Source organism: Cyanistes caeruleus, chromosome 1 (assembly GCF_971803275.1).
Source record: "Cyanistes caeruleus chromosome 1, bCyaCae1.hap1.1, whole genome shotgun sequence".
NCBI lineage: Eukaryota > Metazoa > Chordata > Aves > Passeriformes > Paridae > Cyanistes > Cyanistes caeruleus.
Window position 1 is genome coordinate 53,195,722 of NC_141701.1, and position 13,807 is coordinate 53,209,528.

The following is a 13,807-nucleotide window of genomic DNA, read 5'->3' on the forward strand; positions in this document are numbered from 1 at the left end:
ACAACAACCGTGGATTTTCACTACCGTGGATTTTGGCACTCTCCATACCAGGAACACAACTGTAGAAATGCATCATGAAAACGTGTTTGGAAGGCACCTGCTCACGTCCTCTACTTAAAAAAAAAAAAGTGACACATACGCTTCAGCACGGAAATGAAACTTTCCATGTTCTGTACATAAACTAGAACAGGAGTTCCACCTCAACATGAGAAAGAACTTCTTTACACTGAGGGTGGCAGAGCACTGTGACAGGCTGCCCAGGGAGGTCGTGGAGTCTCCCTCTCTGGACATTCAAACCCCAACCGGAGTGAGTCCTGCCTTGGCTCTGGACCATCTCCAGAGGTTCCTTCCAACCCTAAAGATTGTTTCTCAGCCTCACCTCACTGATTCGAATGGCAAAAACGGGACAGAAAACAAAGCCGGGATAGAAACAACGTCACATGAGTTAATCCGAATTAAGTTTTTTTTGTCTTGGTTTGGTTTTTTTTTTTTTTTTTCATTCTTAGGTAGGACGGGGGTCAGCGGCCCTTTCCCTGGAAGACGCCGAGCTGGTAGAGGAATCCAAGCCTGGCCGGCCTGAAGCAAAAACCTAAGACAAAACACACCGACGCCAACACCTCCTTCTCCACACCGCTCTCGTTGCCTCGGGAAACGCCCGCCCCCCGTTCCCGCCTAACGGCCGCCGGGGGCGGGGCTGGGCGGTGCCGCGCGCGCACCGCCCAATCAGCGTCCCCGCCGCCCCGCCCCAAACCTCCTCCCCCTCCCGCCTCCCACCGCGGGCCGTGCCCGCCAATCGCCGGCTCCGCTTGGGGCGCTGCCATTGGCTGCTCGGGCGGGATCGCCGAAGTTTGGGTGGCGCGCGCGGCGCCGCCGCGCACGCGCCCCTGGCCGCGCGGGGGGCGGGTCGGTCGCGCGGCCGTTTCCGTTGCGCGCCAGGGGAGCGAGCGGTGCCCGCCCGGCCGCTGGGGGGCGCTGCGGCGGCGGCGCGGATCCCGAGTTTTGGCGGTCTGTCCGTCTGTCCGCCAGCGCTCCTGCTGCTCCTGGGATCCTCGGAAAGAGCAGAGCTCGTCTCTTCCTCCTGTTTGGACAAAAAGGCGGTCGCCGGCTTCCAGCCTCTCCCCCGTCGCCGAACTGCGCGGCGGAGCGTGGCCGGTGAGCAGCCGGAGCCTTCCCGCCGCGGCCCGTGGTCACACGGAGTTGGTATCGCCCCAGGTGCTCCCTGAGGGGCCGCGGAGGGAGGAAGGCGGGCTCGGACTGCCTCGGTGCGGGTGGCTTTACCGGATAAATATAGGCTGGCACGTCTCGCAGCGGCGCTTCTGCGACTCGCAGGAGCACCGCTCTGTTTAGGCGCTCCAAGAGGGCTGTGGAAGCGTGTCCCCCAAAAGTCTTGGTGGGAGGGGACGGGGAATGGCTCTTGAGCGCTCTTGCTGTAAAGCGGGGCGATTGCCCAGGAGTACTGGCGGTGATGTGCGGCTGAAGCGCGTTGCCTTGTGTAAGTGTGAAGCTGTTTGGATGCTGCTTGCAGATGCTGCCCGACTGGGGCTGATGGTGTTGCCGGGCCGAGTGCTGTTCCAGGCAGCGGGTGCAGGATGATGGAAGACTTCAGGAATATCGCCGACGAGACGTTCCCGAGCTACTTGTGCCATTCCTTGAACAGCAGCGCGAGTGTCGATGTCACCGTCTCCTCCAACCCGGGGTTACCTGTGGCGGCCTCCACTGTTGCCAGGAGCCAAGCGGGCGGTGACAACAGGTGAGGGTCTCAGTAAGTGCCACTCAGTAATGCAAGAAAACAGCTGAAGCATTTAACTCTGGACAGCAGAAATTAATTTCACAGATTACTTGGCCCTTGATAGAACTGTTTAGCAATCAGTGTCTCAGTAATCAGCAAACGTCTGTATTAGCAGTGTAAAATTTGCATTTAATTTGTAACCAGTACAATATTTAACGTTTACAAAAAATGCTCTTCACAAGTAATTTAATTTTTAGCCTGTAACGGCCAAGTCTCTTTTTGCTCAGCTCTTCAGCTGACTTATACTCGAGTTTGAAGTTGTGTAAAGAATAATATGTTTTTCACGTGTGTGTTCTCTGTTAACTGTTCTCTGACCTTACCTGAATCTGGCTCCTTTTAGAAAGTGTAAGAGCTACTGTTATGTATAAGAATTAAAACTTGCTCAGCAAGGAGTAGAGCAAAGAGTAGCAATTTGAAGCCTTTGCACTTAACTGCTGTCCTATTACTTAACAACAAGTAAGATGAGACTTTAATACCCTGTCTTTCCAGAAGTGTGTGTTCCAGAAGGACATCACTAGCCACTAAAATCTGTAACGTGGTATTTCTCTAAAGAGCTCCAGAAGACTGGAGAGGAGCATTCAGGATACATATGTGTATCTGTAGAGACAGATTAGCTAAAATATTGAAGTAATTTAACTTACAGGAAATAAGTAGTCATCAGTATGAGTCCCACCCCCCAGTTCTTTGGAAAACAGGAGCAGTGCATATTAGAATGACTCTGATGTGTGTTTTTTCACCCCACATTTACAGGCTTCCTGATGATTGTGCATCCTATTTGGAAGGGAAACATTCACCTTTATCAGCATCTCCTCTCAGCAGTCAGTCACATCCTGAGCCAGTGGAAAGATTTGCTCTCAGCTTTCGTGATGACATGTAAGTGAGGTAGTTAAAATACAATTCTGTCCTAAAATGCAGGTACCAGTAAGTTAGTATGTAGATTTATGCGTACTGTATGGCTGATTATGAGCTACTTCAGAGTTGAAAACAGGACCTTTTACTACTGGCTTGCAGTAACTGGAGACCTCAGCTGTGCATTGGCCTATTAGCTTACAGTGTTTGGCAGCCTGGACAGCTTTTCCTACAAAAACAGCTCCTCCATGTTTTGTGAAGAGGCCTAGTGCTAGGCCAGGTGCAAGCACCCTCTGCAGTGATTGATGCCACTTAGCCTGTGCAGCCCTACACAAGTAGCATTCTGCTGTTTGACTAATTTGACTTCATGTACGTGACAGGAATGAATCTTTAGAAGGGATGTTTTCTAGACTGTGAGGTTTTGTTTTGTTGTCACACTAATAAAAAATGTCCTAAGCATGATTATTTAATTGACTTACCTGAATGTGGCATGTGTTTACCTAGGTTGCTTTACATAATCTAGAATTAAGCTGATGTTTCTGGTTCATGTTGTGTGTGAATAGCATTTTGCACTGATATAAATATGTTTTGAGTAAGTATGAAGCAGTTTGCATATAGAAAGGAACAACAGTTTCTATTAAATTTGCCTTCCTTGTAGCCTCAGTGATTGGTATTTCTTAGGAAATAGTGTTAGTGACATGAGAAAGCATTGCTGAGTGGTGGAAGTGTTGGAAGCTGTTGCCTAGGTTATTCTAACCAAGGCCAGATGTGCTCCTGTTGTGAAAAAAGGCACTGTGTGCATTTTTCACTGATAAAATTGCACTCTAGGCAGTATGTCCCTATCAAAACGAAGAATATAAGATTTGTGAGGGAGTCAGAGTCTTGATTGTACTCAAGTAAGAAAACAAAACACAGAACATGGAAGAGTTGTGTTTTTGACTTTCAAATGTTAGTTTCGTTTATTCATTTAAAATATTGAAGCAAAAGCATGAAATTTTAGCATCTGGTATGATTAGTTTATAAGCCTGCATGGATGTTCTGTAAAACCAGAAGTGAAGAATAACTTTATTGCATAGTTACAAAAGCTGTTGTTTAACTACATGCAATTTCAGTAACTCGTGTTCTTTAAAATTTGGTCCCTTATTAAGTGTAACAAAAGACTTGGTGATATTGTGGACTTGGTGAAATCTTGTCTAGTGTTTGACTTGTCTCAAATGGATCATGGAACTTGGCCAGAGTAGACCCTTTTATCCTTATACTTTTCCCTCTTTTTAAGGAAACGAAAGAGAGGAACAAATAGGTAGAGAGGCATATTTTGCATGAAATTTCACTATTTTTTTCACAGTTTAGATTGTGAAACTGAAGTACTTATAATTTTCATATGTATGCTTTTATTATAAAATGACAAGTCTCCAGAATCTATCCTATATTGGGAACAACTGAGACAAAGAAATTGGAGAATTTGTCAAATCTTTATCATGAGAGATGATGGTCTATGTAGCTTACTGATTTTTAACTGAGATAATTTTCTTTCTAGGGAAATTGCTACGCAGATTGAAGAGCCTCAGCCGCCTTGTCTTAATTTGAAAGAATCCCCCTCAATATGTGGAGAGCAAGCTCAGAGTGTCATAGAGCATTCAAATTGCAGTCAAGGTACCTTATGTGAAGTTTTGCCATTTGAGTGATTGGAAGGTATTAGATTTTGAGAAAAATTGTGTGCTTATTGTCACTGTAATTAGATTTTTATGCTACAGATGTCTTCTTTTGACCCTTTCACTGTTTTATGGCAGATTATAAATGGGTTTTGAAAAGAAATCTCTTGGATTTGAGCAAACTGAAAACAGAGAGAGTTTGTGGTTTACATGTTCTTGGACTTTTCCTCAAAGTACAAAGCTATACAGCAATTTGGTGAAAATAATGTTTGCTATATTCTACCATAAATAGAATGCCAGTAGAAATCTGACTTAGTTCAAGGAACTTTGTGGAAGAAAGTGTGTGTAGCTTGTTCTCTACCCCTTCTATTTCAGTACGGCTGCAAGGTTATGCTTAAACTAGTATCTCTTCTCTTGCCCTATTCCAGCCTGTAATAGAGACCTTTAATTGCTGCTGTAGGTGTTGGAAGCATACTCTCCTTGTGAGGTTATACATGAAAAAATAGCTTTGAATACTTGCTGTGAAAACTGTACTTTTTCTGAAGTCTGAGTAGGGTAGTGGAAGCAAAAGAATATTCCCAAACTTATTTTAATAGCATGACTGCTGATATTAAGATTGCCTGGGTTTTTACTAATACCAGTTCTGTGAATAAATTCTACTTGTCCCTTAAAATTCAGTAAATACAGTTAGTAAATATATACTTTTAGACTTTTCCAATCTTTGAGTATTTGTATAGGTTTTTGTGAAGTATTAATAATTTTGACAGATAATGTGTTCAATTGGAAGGTACTGTGACCTGTAATATAAATCGAGCTTTATAAAAAACCACTTCTAGCAGGGAAGTGTTGGCTTCAGTCATTTGTTACTGTAGTCTTGAGGAAGTGGCAGTAACTGGCAACAAAATGGTGATACTTTGGAAAGCTGAGACTGCCCAGTGTTTGGACTTGATAGTGGCCAGTCAGATTTAGTTACTTGATTTTAACTTGGAAATTGTTGTTTGGAAATTACCTTTTATTCACACCTATTAGCGAAGAATTACAAACCTTTTTTTGCTAAAATCTGTGTGTGCAAGTCTAAACTGTTCTCTGTCATGTGGGACTTGCAAGTGAATTATGTGTGGATATAACACACAGACAAGTGGAAGCTGCTTAAAATGATCCAAAACAAAAATTGGTCCAGTAGGTGAAAAGCAGCAGTGAAACAGAACACTTGCTTTTCCTAATGCTAGTACAAATTGGGACTCCTTACTTTCTTGTGCTGCCTTGTGGAAATCCTTGAGCAGTAAATATATTTCATAATTTTTAGAGTTCTAGCCCTGATGAAGCTCTGTCTTTTTAACAAGCTCCTTTAGATCATTGTCATAAGAACGTGCAAGGTTTAGTGTTGTGGTAATCTGTATGTTTGGGTTATTTCTATGGTGTACACTAAGACCTTCCACAGGCCCAGTTTAACCTTGGAGAATAGTCAGCACTTGTTATGTTCTTGTGTTATGCTAATAAAATACTGCTTACACCACTTTCTTATGTTTCAGATTTGCCAACTGGAATGTGTTTTCTCCCAGACATTAAGAGCAAGGTAAAAGCTTTTTCAAATACAGTGAAATTAAATGATTTTCTGATATTAACCTTTTAATAGACTTAATTCTGTCAGAGGAAGAGGAAGGGAATGGAACTGTGTTTATTGTCTTATGTTGTGTATACCTTAAGTTTTTGAAAGTGCTGGCTTGACTCACTTTGCCTTCATTTTGAAGATCACTTAATTAGTACTGTGTGAGCATGACTATCTAATGTTCCTCAGTTGTGAAAAATGTTGTTTGCTCCTAGCCTCCACTGTCTTGTAATTCTTTGTCTGTGTAAGGACCTTGCATTTTATCCCAGTTGTAGTCTTAGTGAAGCATCTTATGAGGGTTTTTTTGTAGTGCTTTTGGAAGTTGAAGCAGACAATCCAGAGCTAGCAAATAGCTGCTGTTATTGACAGGTAGGGTTATACTTCACCCATTTTTATCTACTGTGTTAGAGATGGTAACAGTTTTGGGCACAGAGATACAGTGCAGACAGGAATGGGAAGTGCCCTGTTCCTTGTAGAAAACGTGAATCAAGCTACAGCCAAATGCTGTCCAATACATACTCCTTAATGTGTCAGCTAGTATTTTGATTTAGTTTTGTCATTTGATTTTTGTAGGGGCCACAGTGGTCAGTGAGTTGCAGCTGAATGCTTGCAGGCTGTCTTCTGAAAACCATAATTCATTTTCCTTTCAAATTCTTTACTCTCTGTATTTGGACTTTTTTTTGCTGTGTGTGAAAGATGATCTGTTCACTACAAAGAAGGTGAAACTAAATCCATACCAGACATTATGTCATGCTGTTTTTAAAAATTATTCAACTATAGAAAAGATAGACTATTTGCTGTTAGCTAGAGTCAGCTGAAATATTACTTTTTGAGTAATTCAGTGTGCTCATTTGGAGAGGTTTTCGACAAAGGTTGGATCTGTGTGCACAATTTCTGAAGAAGCTCTGTTTTAACAGCATGGGAAACTATTGAGAGATATCTTTGTACATTTAAGTTGGGATTGCAATTCAATGAATAATGTAGGACAGTTTTTTCAAGTGTAAACTCTTTAATGCAACGTTTAAGCTCTTTATTTTGATGTCTCAAGTTTGGTATCCTTCAGATGCATTTTTGCTGTTCCGCTTTTATGAGTCCCACGTTTCTTGCATGCATCCATTCTGGAAGTTAGCAGGCAAAGTCCATTGGAACTAGAGTGTTTCCTGGGAGAATTAAAAATGTGTGTGCGGAGTTTTGCAATATTATTAACCTCATTAATTGTTTTTTATTAACTGAATTAATTTAATAGTTAGTAATTTCTAGAAACATTTCTTTATGGGTGCTTTTCACAGATTGGTCCATCTGAACCTTCTGAAAAGCTGATAGATGGTGCTATCTCAAGTGTTCATCTAAGCAATAGCCTTTCAAGTTTTTTGGAGAATGAAAAACTCTCATCTCTTCTATGCTCAGATGAAGATTCCACCGGTAGGTGTCTTTATATCTCTTGGTAGCTGAGTCTATAGTTCTGAATCTGTTATTGCATGCTTGAGTAGAAGGATTTTGTTTTACTCAAGTATTTAATATCGGATTGTGCTTGATGAAAAGGTCATGTAACAATATTAAAGAAAATTGTTCTTTGGAGAGCTGACTATTTCTAAATTGTAACAGGAGTAGGCATCTATGGAATTTGTCAGACAAGATTGCAATTGGAATTTTAATCTAAAATATTAAATGACAGTTCTCAGTTACTGTGAATCAAAGATATAGGTGGCAGCTTGGCCATTGATTTAATAAAGTGGTAACTCTATCTACATTTTCAGTATGGGTTAGTACATATAAAATTCTGTGGTGAAGAGCACACCCATGCAGTTAAAAAGGACCTTTACTTGAGTTTGAATTCAGCTCTCTTTAGATGCTGTCTGTGGGGGATGGCACCCAAGTTGGAAGTCCAGTTTACCTGCAGGCATAAAAGTGAGAGCATGAGTTCTGTATTACCAAGAGTTTTGAACTTTCTGTGCCCTTCCAGTGGCTGCTGCAGAAGGACACACATGCTCTTCGTTAATGCAGCTAACTTTGCCCATGACATGAAGGATGACAGGGCATGTTCTTGGATGTACCAGTGAGGAAGGCAGTGATCAGTAGGTTTACTGCTGTGAGATGAAGTACTCTTGCAATGAAGTAGGGCTACTGCATTTCTCCCATGGCATCTACATGTCTTGACTGTCTTTTGAAGTTGCTTTGTTCTTTCTTGTTGCATAACTTCACTTGAGAGTTAAGCATATAAGAATTATGTTAATAGTTAGCTGAATCGAAATAATGTGGATTTTTTTTTCCATTCAAGAGGATAGTTACTTTTAATTGCCCTTTGAGAAGTGATATAAATTGTCTGTTAAAAGTGAAAAGAGTATTTTCTTTTCTTTTCATAGATGATGATATCGATGATGAAGAATTCTTTGATAACCAATTAGAAGCGTATTTTGAGCAGCTGATACAACCAGAAATGGTGACAAGAGACACCGACCTGCAGAAACTCTCTGAATGCTGTGCAGCACTGAAGCTTTCTGAAAATGTCTTACTACAAGTAGGTTTAAAGTTCAAAGCTCAGCATGCCCAATGGCTCTTAAACATGTTAAACTTTCAGTGGTTGTATTTGTTGGTATTCTTAAACAGAGATAGTTCTAACTTTTTTTGGTTTCGTTTTTTTGTTTCTATAGCTTTTAAAGCAACATGCTGTCATTTCTTGTTCATCATATGAGTTTATAAATAATCTTTTTAATCACTTTTTTTTTCCCGTCTTGGATACCCATGTCCAAGGTGTTATTAAGTGTATAGCAACACAGAGACTTTTCTTTCCAGTAGAGTCAATAATTCTCTTAAATAATTGGTAAATGTGTGGAAGTTAAATGTAGGGCAGCAACAGGCTGGCTTGTGGTTTGCCATTGAGCAACAGTTAGCTCCATTCCAAAGAGGTTGCCAGGGATTAAGTGCCTTTCCATTTTCTTGGCTTTGCAACAATCGATGTGATCCGGGCAGTCGCATGCTTGACCAGAGTGGAAAAGTGTAATTGATTTAAACAGTTAAACTGCAGCTTCTGAAATTTCAGAAATTTCCCAACTGACATCAGAGTTTCCAAGCTGTGTGGGAAGTGATGTTAACCCTGTACAAGTTGTCTGGACTGGCTGCAATTTGTTATAGCAGTGCATGAAGGAAGGGATAAGTGGTTTTAAGAGAGAGAATAACAGAGCTCTGTCCGCAGAGCTTCTCTGTGCAAGATGTCCCTGCTTCAGTGCCTTGTAGATAGATAGTAGGGTAGATAGTAGGGTAGGATGGTAGGTAAAAAGGGCTCTGCGTATGATTTGGAGCCCTCATCCAACAATGTGTAGGTCAGAAGGGAAAGAGGAATGACACAGTATCCATGTTAAAGGAAATGAGAGGATGTAGTAGGAATAAGAAGAGATTTTCCCATCTTCTTGCTGAGTATGCCCTTGCAGACACATCCATGGATTGGCATAGGAACTATTGTCCTTGGTGGTGGAGGCTAACTAGAGGTGCTGGCCACGGCAGTGTCGTAGGAGTGAACAAGTATCATTAATCTCTTTTCTACTAGAGAATTTTTTAAAATTCTAAAAGGCCCTGTAGTGTCATTTTTTTTCCCCTTCTGTATATCTATTCTAGTGGAACCTAAATATTTTATATTTTTTATTTAAAGGAGAACTTTAAGGGTTCTGCCAGCTATGGGGCTGTGACTGGAGTAGACTCTGGAAATGCTAGTGACGAAGATTCACAAAATGAAAGGATAACTGGATGTCCTGTGCAAAGAGAAATGCTGCCCAGAGCAGCACAGCAAATGGTATGAAATTTCCATTTAAATTCCTATTATTCATGTGGAGTAAGACCGTAGAAAATGATGGCAATGTGTTAGAAAACTTGTTAGATTTTTAGCTGAGCACCCAACCTTCCTTTACAAAAAATTAATACCACTTTGGTTTTAGGCCTATTTTTCAAACATAGCTTGGACTATTTTGTATCTAGAACTTTTAATGCATGCAGTTAATAACTGTGCTTCTGACACTTTTCAAATGATTATTGTTTTCAAAGAATTCTACGACTGCTGGGGATGTGCTGGATTCCCACACAGCTGCTGAGCTGCGATTAGATTCCCTGTATCTCCAGTGCATGGACACCCATAAAGCTGATGACTCTGATGTCCATCCAAACCAAGTAGAGTCCTCTGTCTGTCAGGCTGCTTCTTCTGACAGAGAAGTGCTACACACAGCAAGAGGATTTTTGGGACATGACACCAGTCCTGAAGTTCTCAGGGCAGATGCAACTCAATGTAAAGTTGGTCTTCCTGATACTTACTTGTCTCCAGCTGGGGAGAGCTGTGAGAACTTAAGTTTAGCTACAACAGACAAAGGTAGGATGTTTTACATACAACCTGTCTTTACTTTAAACCTGTCTATGCAATTGTGACCATAGTCTGTTGCATGGAAAAAGAAATAAAATTGTGAGCTAGACATTTTTATTTAGTTGTAGGAGTTGGTAGTAAAAACCAATGTAGCCAAAAATTCTCACTTGCTTTTGTTTTCAGATGCACTAATTGTGGTATGTTGCACTTAAGTGTTACTTATTTGCTGATGAAATGAATTTGAATTTGCAGCAACTTTTGCCATATCCTTTTTTATTTTATTCCATGGTGTAACTTTGATGTATCTTTTAGGTGATCTACCACACAGCATTGTCTATCAAAATGAGGAGGGCAAATGGGTGACAGATCTTGCATATTATACTGCATTTGATGAAGAACAAGATTTAAATATGTCTGAAGATGATAAAAGAAATGAGGAGTTCATTACTGGTTGTATGTAATCATCTTTTTTAGTTAACTCTTGTTGTCTAATAATGTTAAGTGAACTTTCTTCCTTTTTATTTTCATTCCAACAAATTAGTATTTGTTGCAAAGCCTCTAGGTTTTAGATACTATAAATTATTTGAAAGCTGATGCTGATGGTAGTCTGTAGTGATATTATATCATTAGCTATAGTTCATAGCTTCTTTCTGTGCTTCCTACTCTTCCCATGAAGAGCGTTTTAAAACAAAAAAAAAGCATTCTAACATTTGCCATTGCTACCTATTGTATGAGTTAAAGCAATTCCTCTCATTTCCACAGTTTTTCCTTTGGACTTTAAAGATTGTTACCATTTATTGCAGGCAAAGGAGAAGGAGAGTAATTTTGAGTTGCATGATGCTTGTAAGAGAGGAAATAGTTATCAATGAGGAAAAATCAAATGGAATGTGAATACAGTGTCAAAATTTGAAGTGTTGAATTGGCTAGCTGCTGATTTTTTTTTGTCAAGTCCCTTGGGAGAGTCTTGGTGCTGAAAAATGCTACTGGTACTGAAAAACGTTGAAGCATATTGGGGGACTTTGGGACTCTCATCTTTCCTTGAATTCCAGGCTTTTTGAACCTCTGTTTACTTAAAAAGTGGTTTATTATCCTTAAACTCTTTCAGACTGATCTTCATGAGGGTCTGTGTATTTGTCATACAGGCTTGGATAAAGCACGTGTAGTGCCATAGACAATCGATTCCTTAGCACCAAAATGTCATTTGCTCATCTGTTTCATAAGAGATTCAAGCAATGTATGCAACAGCATTTCTCCTAATCTCTTCTAGTTTCTAAAGCTGACAAGTAGATGGGCTAATTGTATTCTCAAGATGTCCATGGTCCACTCAAGGTTCTTCTTTCTTTCCAAGTGAATCCTGTCTAACAGTGTTAATTTTTAATGAGTGATCAAACAGGCTTGACTGGTGAAATAATGTTTTTCAACACTGTTCTGATTTTTGGATGGTACAAGTAAATTTGGGAGACGCTTTCCAATCTACTATGTCAGTAACATAGAACTCTTGGATGATTTTTCAAAATCTATTATATTTCAGATACCTTTAGTATTAAACTTGAGTTGTTGAGTGATTAGAATATTTGACTGTTGTAAATTTTTCCAAGGCTACTTATGTTTTCCACCTGATAGATTTTTAAACACTTCTGCTTTCAAGTCAGTGGGCTTTCCTCTTTGCATGGTAGATAACACACTGACAGATTAACCATGTAACCATACAACCATGTGGTTGGCATTTTCCTGGCTGCTAGTCTGCTTGTCTGTCTGCAGTGGTGTTTGACAGCTGAAGAAACTTTATTTGTGAGAACAGAAAGGACATGTTACATCTGATTCTTTGGAGTCTCATGACATGTCTCTCAACAAACTGTGCACACAGTGCGTTCTTGTATGGAATAGTGCAGGAGTGCTCACTTGACAGTGTTGGATGCTTCAGAAAGTCTCTGGAGAATGTAGGGCTCATGTAGAAGATAAAGAGCTGCTGGTGACTGAGAGTTCAGCTGGATATAACAGTGTGTCATTGATAGTGCTGGGGTGCCTTTAGGAGATGAGCTTGGATTGCTCAATCAAGAAGTATTCCAACTTTATTTCTTTCCTCAGAGTATGTATTATGGGAAATATGACTTCTCATGAGTAATTTTATGGACAGTGGCACTCACAAGTTTGTATCTGTTCTTGGCTTTTGCCCTGTGCCCTCTATGCCTAGGGATGCTCTGTGTAGAATGCCATGTATTTTTTAAGTTTTGGTGAGCTTAAGGATATGTTAACATTGCAGTCATGTTGGTGGTAGAGTAATTCTTGATCAGTTTTTCACAACTTTTGGTGAAGGGATTCTTAAGTGTTAGTTTTTCTGTAGATAGTAATTGTGAAAATACTACAGGCATTTGAGTTCAAAAGTAAGATTGAGTTATTTGGCCTGATAATTTGCATGGGTTTTTCATGAACTGGTACAAACCAGTATTTTCTTTTGCTCCAATTCAATTCAAAGGTACCACCTGATGGGACAAATTTTCAACCCCAAATATAGTAAAGATTTGATCCGAGTTAGCCATATGATGCTTGGTTCTAGCTAGTATGGATATCATAACCTGTAAAAAGTTATGGTTTAGCTTGGGGCTAAGGCTGTTAGAAACTTTCTTTATTCACCACTAAGTTAATTAGGTAAATGCTGATTTTACTTTGGCTTCTAAAGATCCAGCAAGAACTCCTTTCTAATTTCATATAGCTTTTCTCACCGAAATGGGATTGAATAACTCCTAGAGTGTCCCAGACTGTCTCAGGTCTAGAATTATATGGGCAATAACTTTCCATCAAATTGAGTTTAATGATGACAAATAGTAATGACAATGTTTAGTAACTTTTGCCTTATTTTAATAAATGTTCTCTTTGGTTTTAAGCTGAAGCAGCAGCTATGATTGCACAAGACCAGGAAGAATTTGAGAAAGCACACAGGCTTCTGCAGGTAACTAATGACCTCAGTGTAAACAAAATAGTTTTCTAATTTATTTACAAGTTGCAACTTCTGCAATCTCTTTGTCTGCAGGCAGGAAAGGTAGGCAGTCCCAATGCATCTGAATTAGCAAATACCTCATGGAAATCTGTTAATAGCTTCATTCTGCCGGGAACATCTGATCTTCATAAAGATGCCAGCTATTTACGTTTGTCTTTGGGGGAGTTCTTTGGTCAAAGATCCGAAGCTCTTGGATGTCTTGGTGGAGGCAGTGGTGTGAAACGGGTATGTATCTAAATGTTAATATTGAGAAATGAGGAAATGATAAGCAACAAATAGCACTAGTTTTGTTATTTTGTAACCAGTTCTTTCTCAGATCTAATTTTCTTAGTTGATTTAGGAAGGCAATTCTCTGTGTGTTACAGGTGTGGTTTGACTGGTTTCCTACTGGAATTTCTGGTGTGAAATGCTGGCTGGTGTTATTGTTGAATGTTGAACTTTGCCTTTTGGTCAGGGACCAAATGTGTAGAATTAGAAGGAGAGAAGTACACCATATAAAGGAGGCATATTGAAGGTCCCAGCAAATTATCCACACAGTTGAGTGAAATGCTGCTCAAACAAGAGT

The 13,807-nt window shown here is 40.2% G+C and overlaps 1 protein-coding gene across 5 annotated transcripts in view; it reads left to right on the plus strand.

Moving 5' to 3' along the window:
• The first annotated feature begins 716 nt into the window (after positions 1 to 716).
• CEP192 (centrosomal protein 192) overlaps positions 717 to 13,807 on the plus strand; it is a 57,132-nt gene continuing 44,041 nt past the window's right edge. For 2 of the 5 annotated variants that reach the window (XM_086892967.1, XM_086892978.1), the window contains exons 1-12: positions 717 to 1,152; positions 1,526 to 1,750; positions 2,540 to 2,662; positions 4,176 to 4,291; positions 5,823 to 5,866; positions 7,189 to 7,321; positions 8,263 to 8,417; positions 9,546 to 9,686; positions 9,935 to 10,253; positions 10,557 to 10,697; positions 13,130 to 13,194; positions 13,276 to 13,467. In XM_086892967.1, coding sequence (XP_086749093.1) covers positions 1,590 to 1,750; positions 2,540 to 2,662; positions 4,176 to 4,291; positions 5,823 to 5,866; positions 7,189 to 7,321; positions 8,263 to 8,417; positions 9,546 to 9,686; positions 9,935 to 10,253; positions 10,557 to 10,697; positions 13,130 to 13,194; positions 13,276 to 13,467 — 1,590 coding nt within the window. In that variant the 5' untranslated portion in view covers positions 717 to 1,152; positions 1,526 to 1,589. Of the gene's footprint in view, positions 1,213 to 1,525; positions 1,751 to 2,539; positions 2,663 to 4,175; positions 4,292 to 5,822; positions 5,867 to 7,188; positions 7,322 to 8,262; positions 8,418 to 9,545; positions 9,687 to 9,934; positions 10,254 to 10,556; positions 10,698 to 13,129; positions 13,195 to 13,275; positions 13,468 to 13,807 lie in introns of those variants that run through there. The other 3 variants (XM_086892975.1, XM_086892985.1, XM_086892988.1) reach the window with 2 other exon arrangements.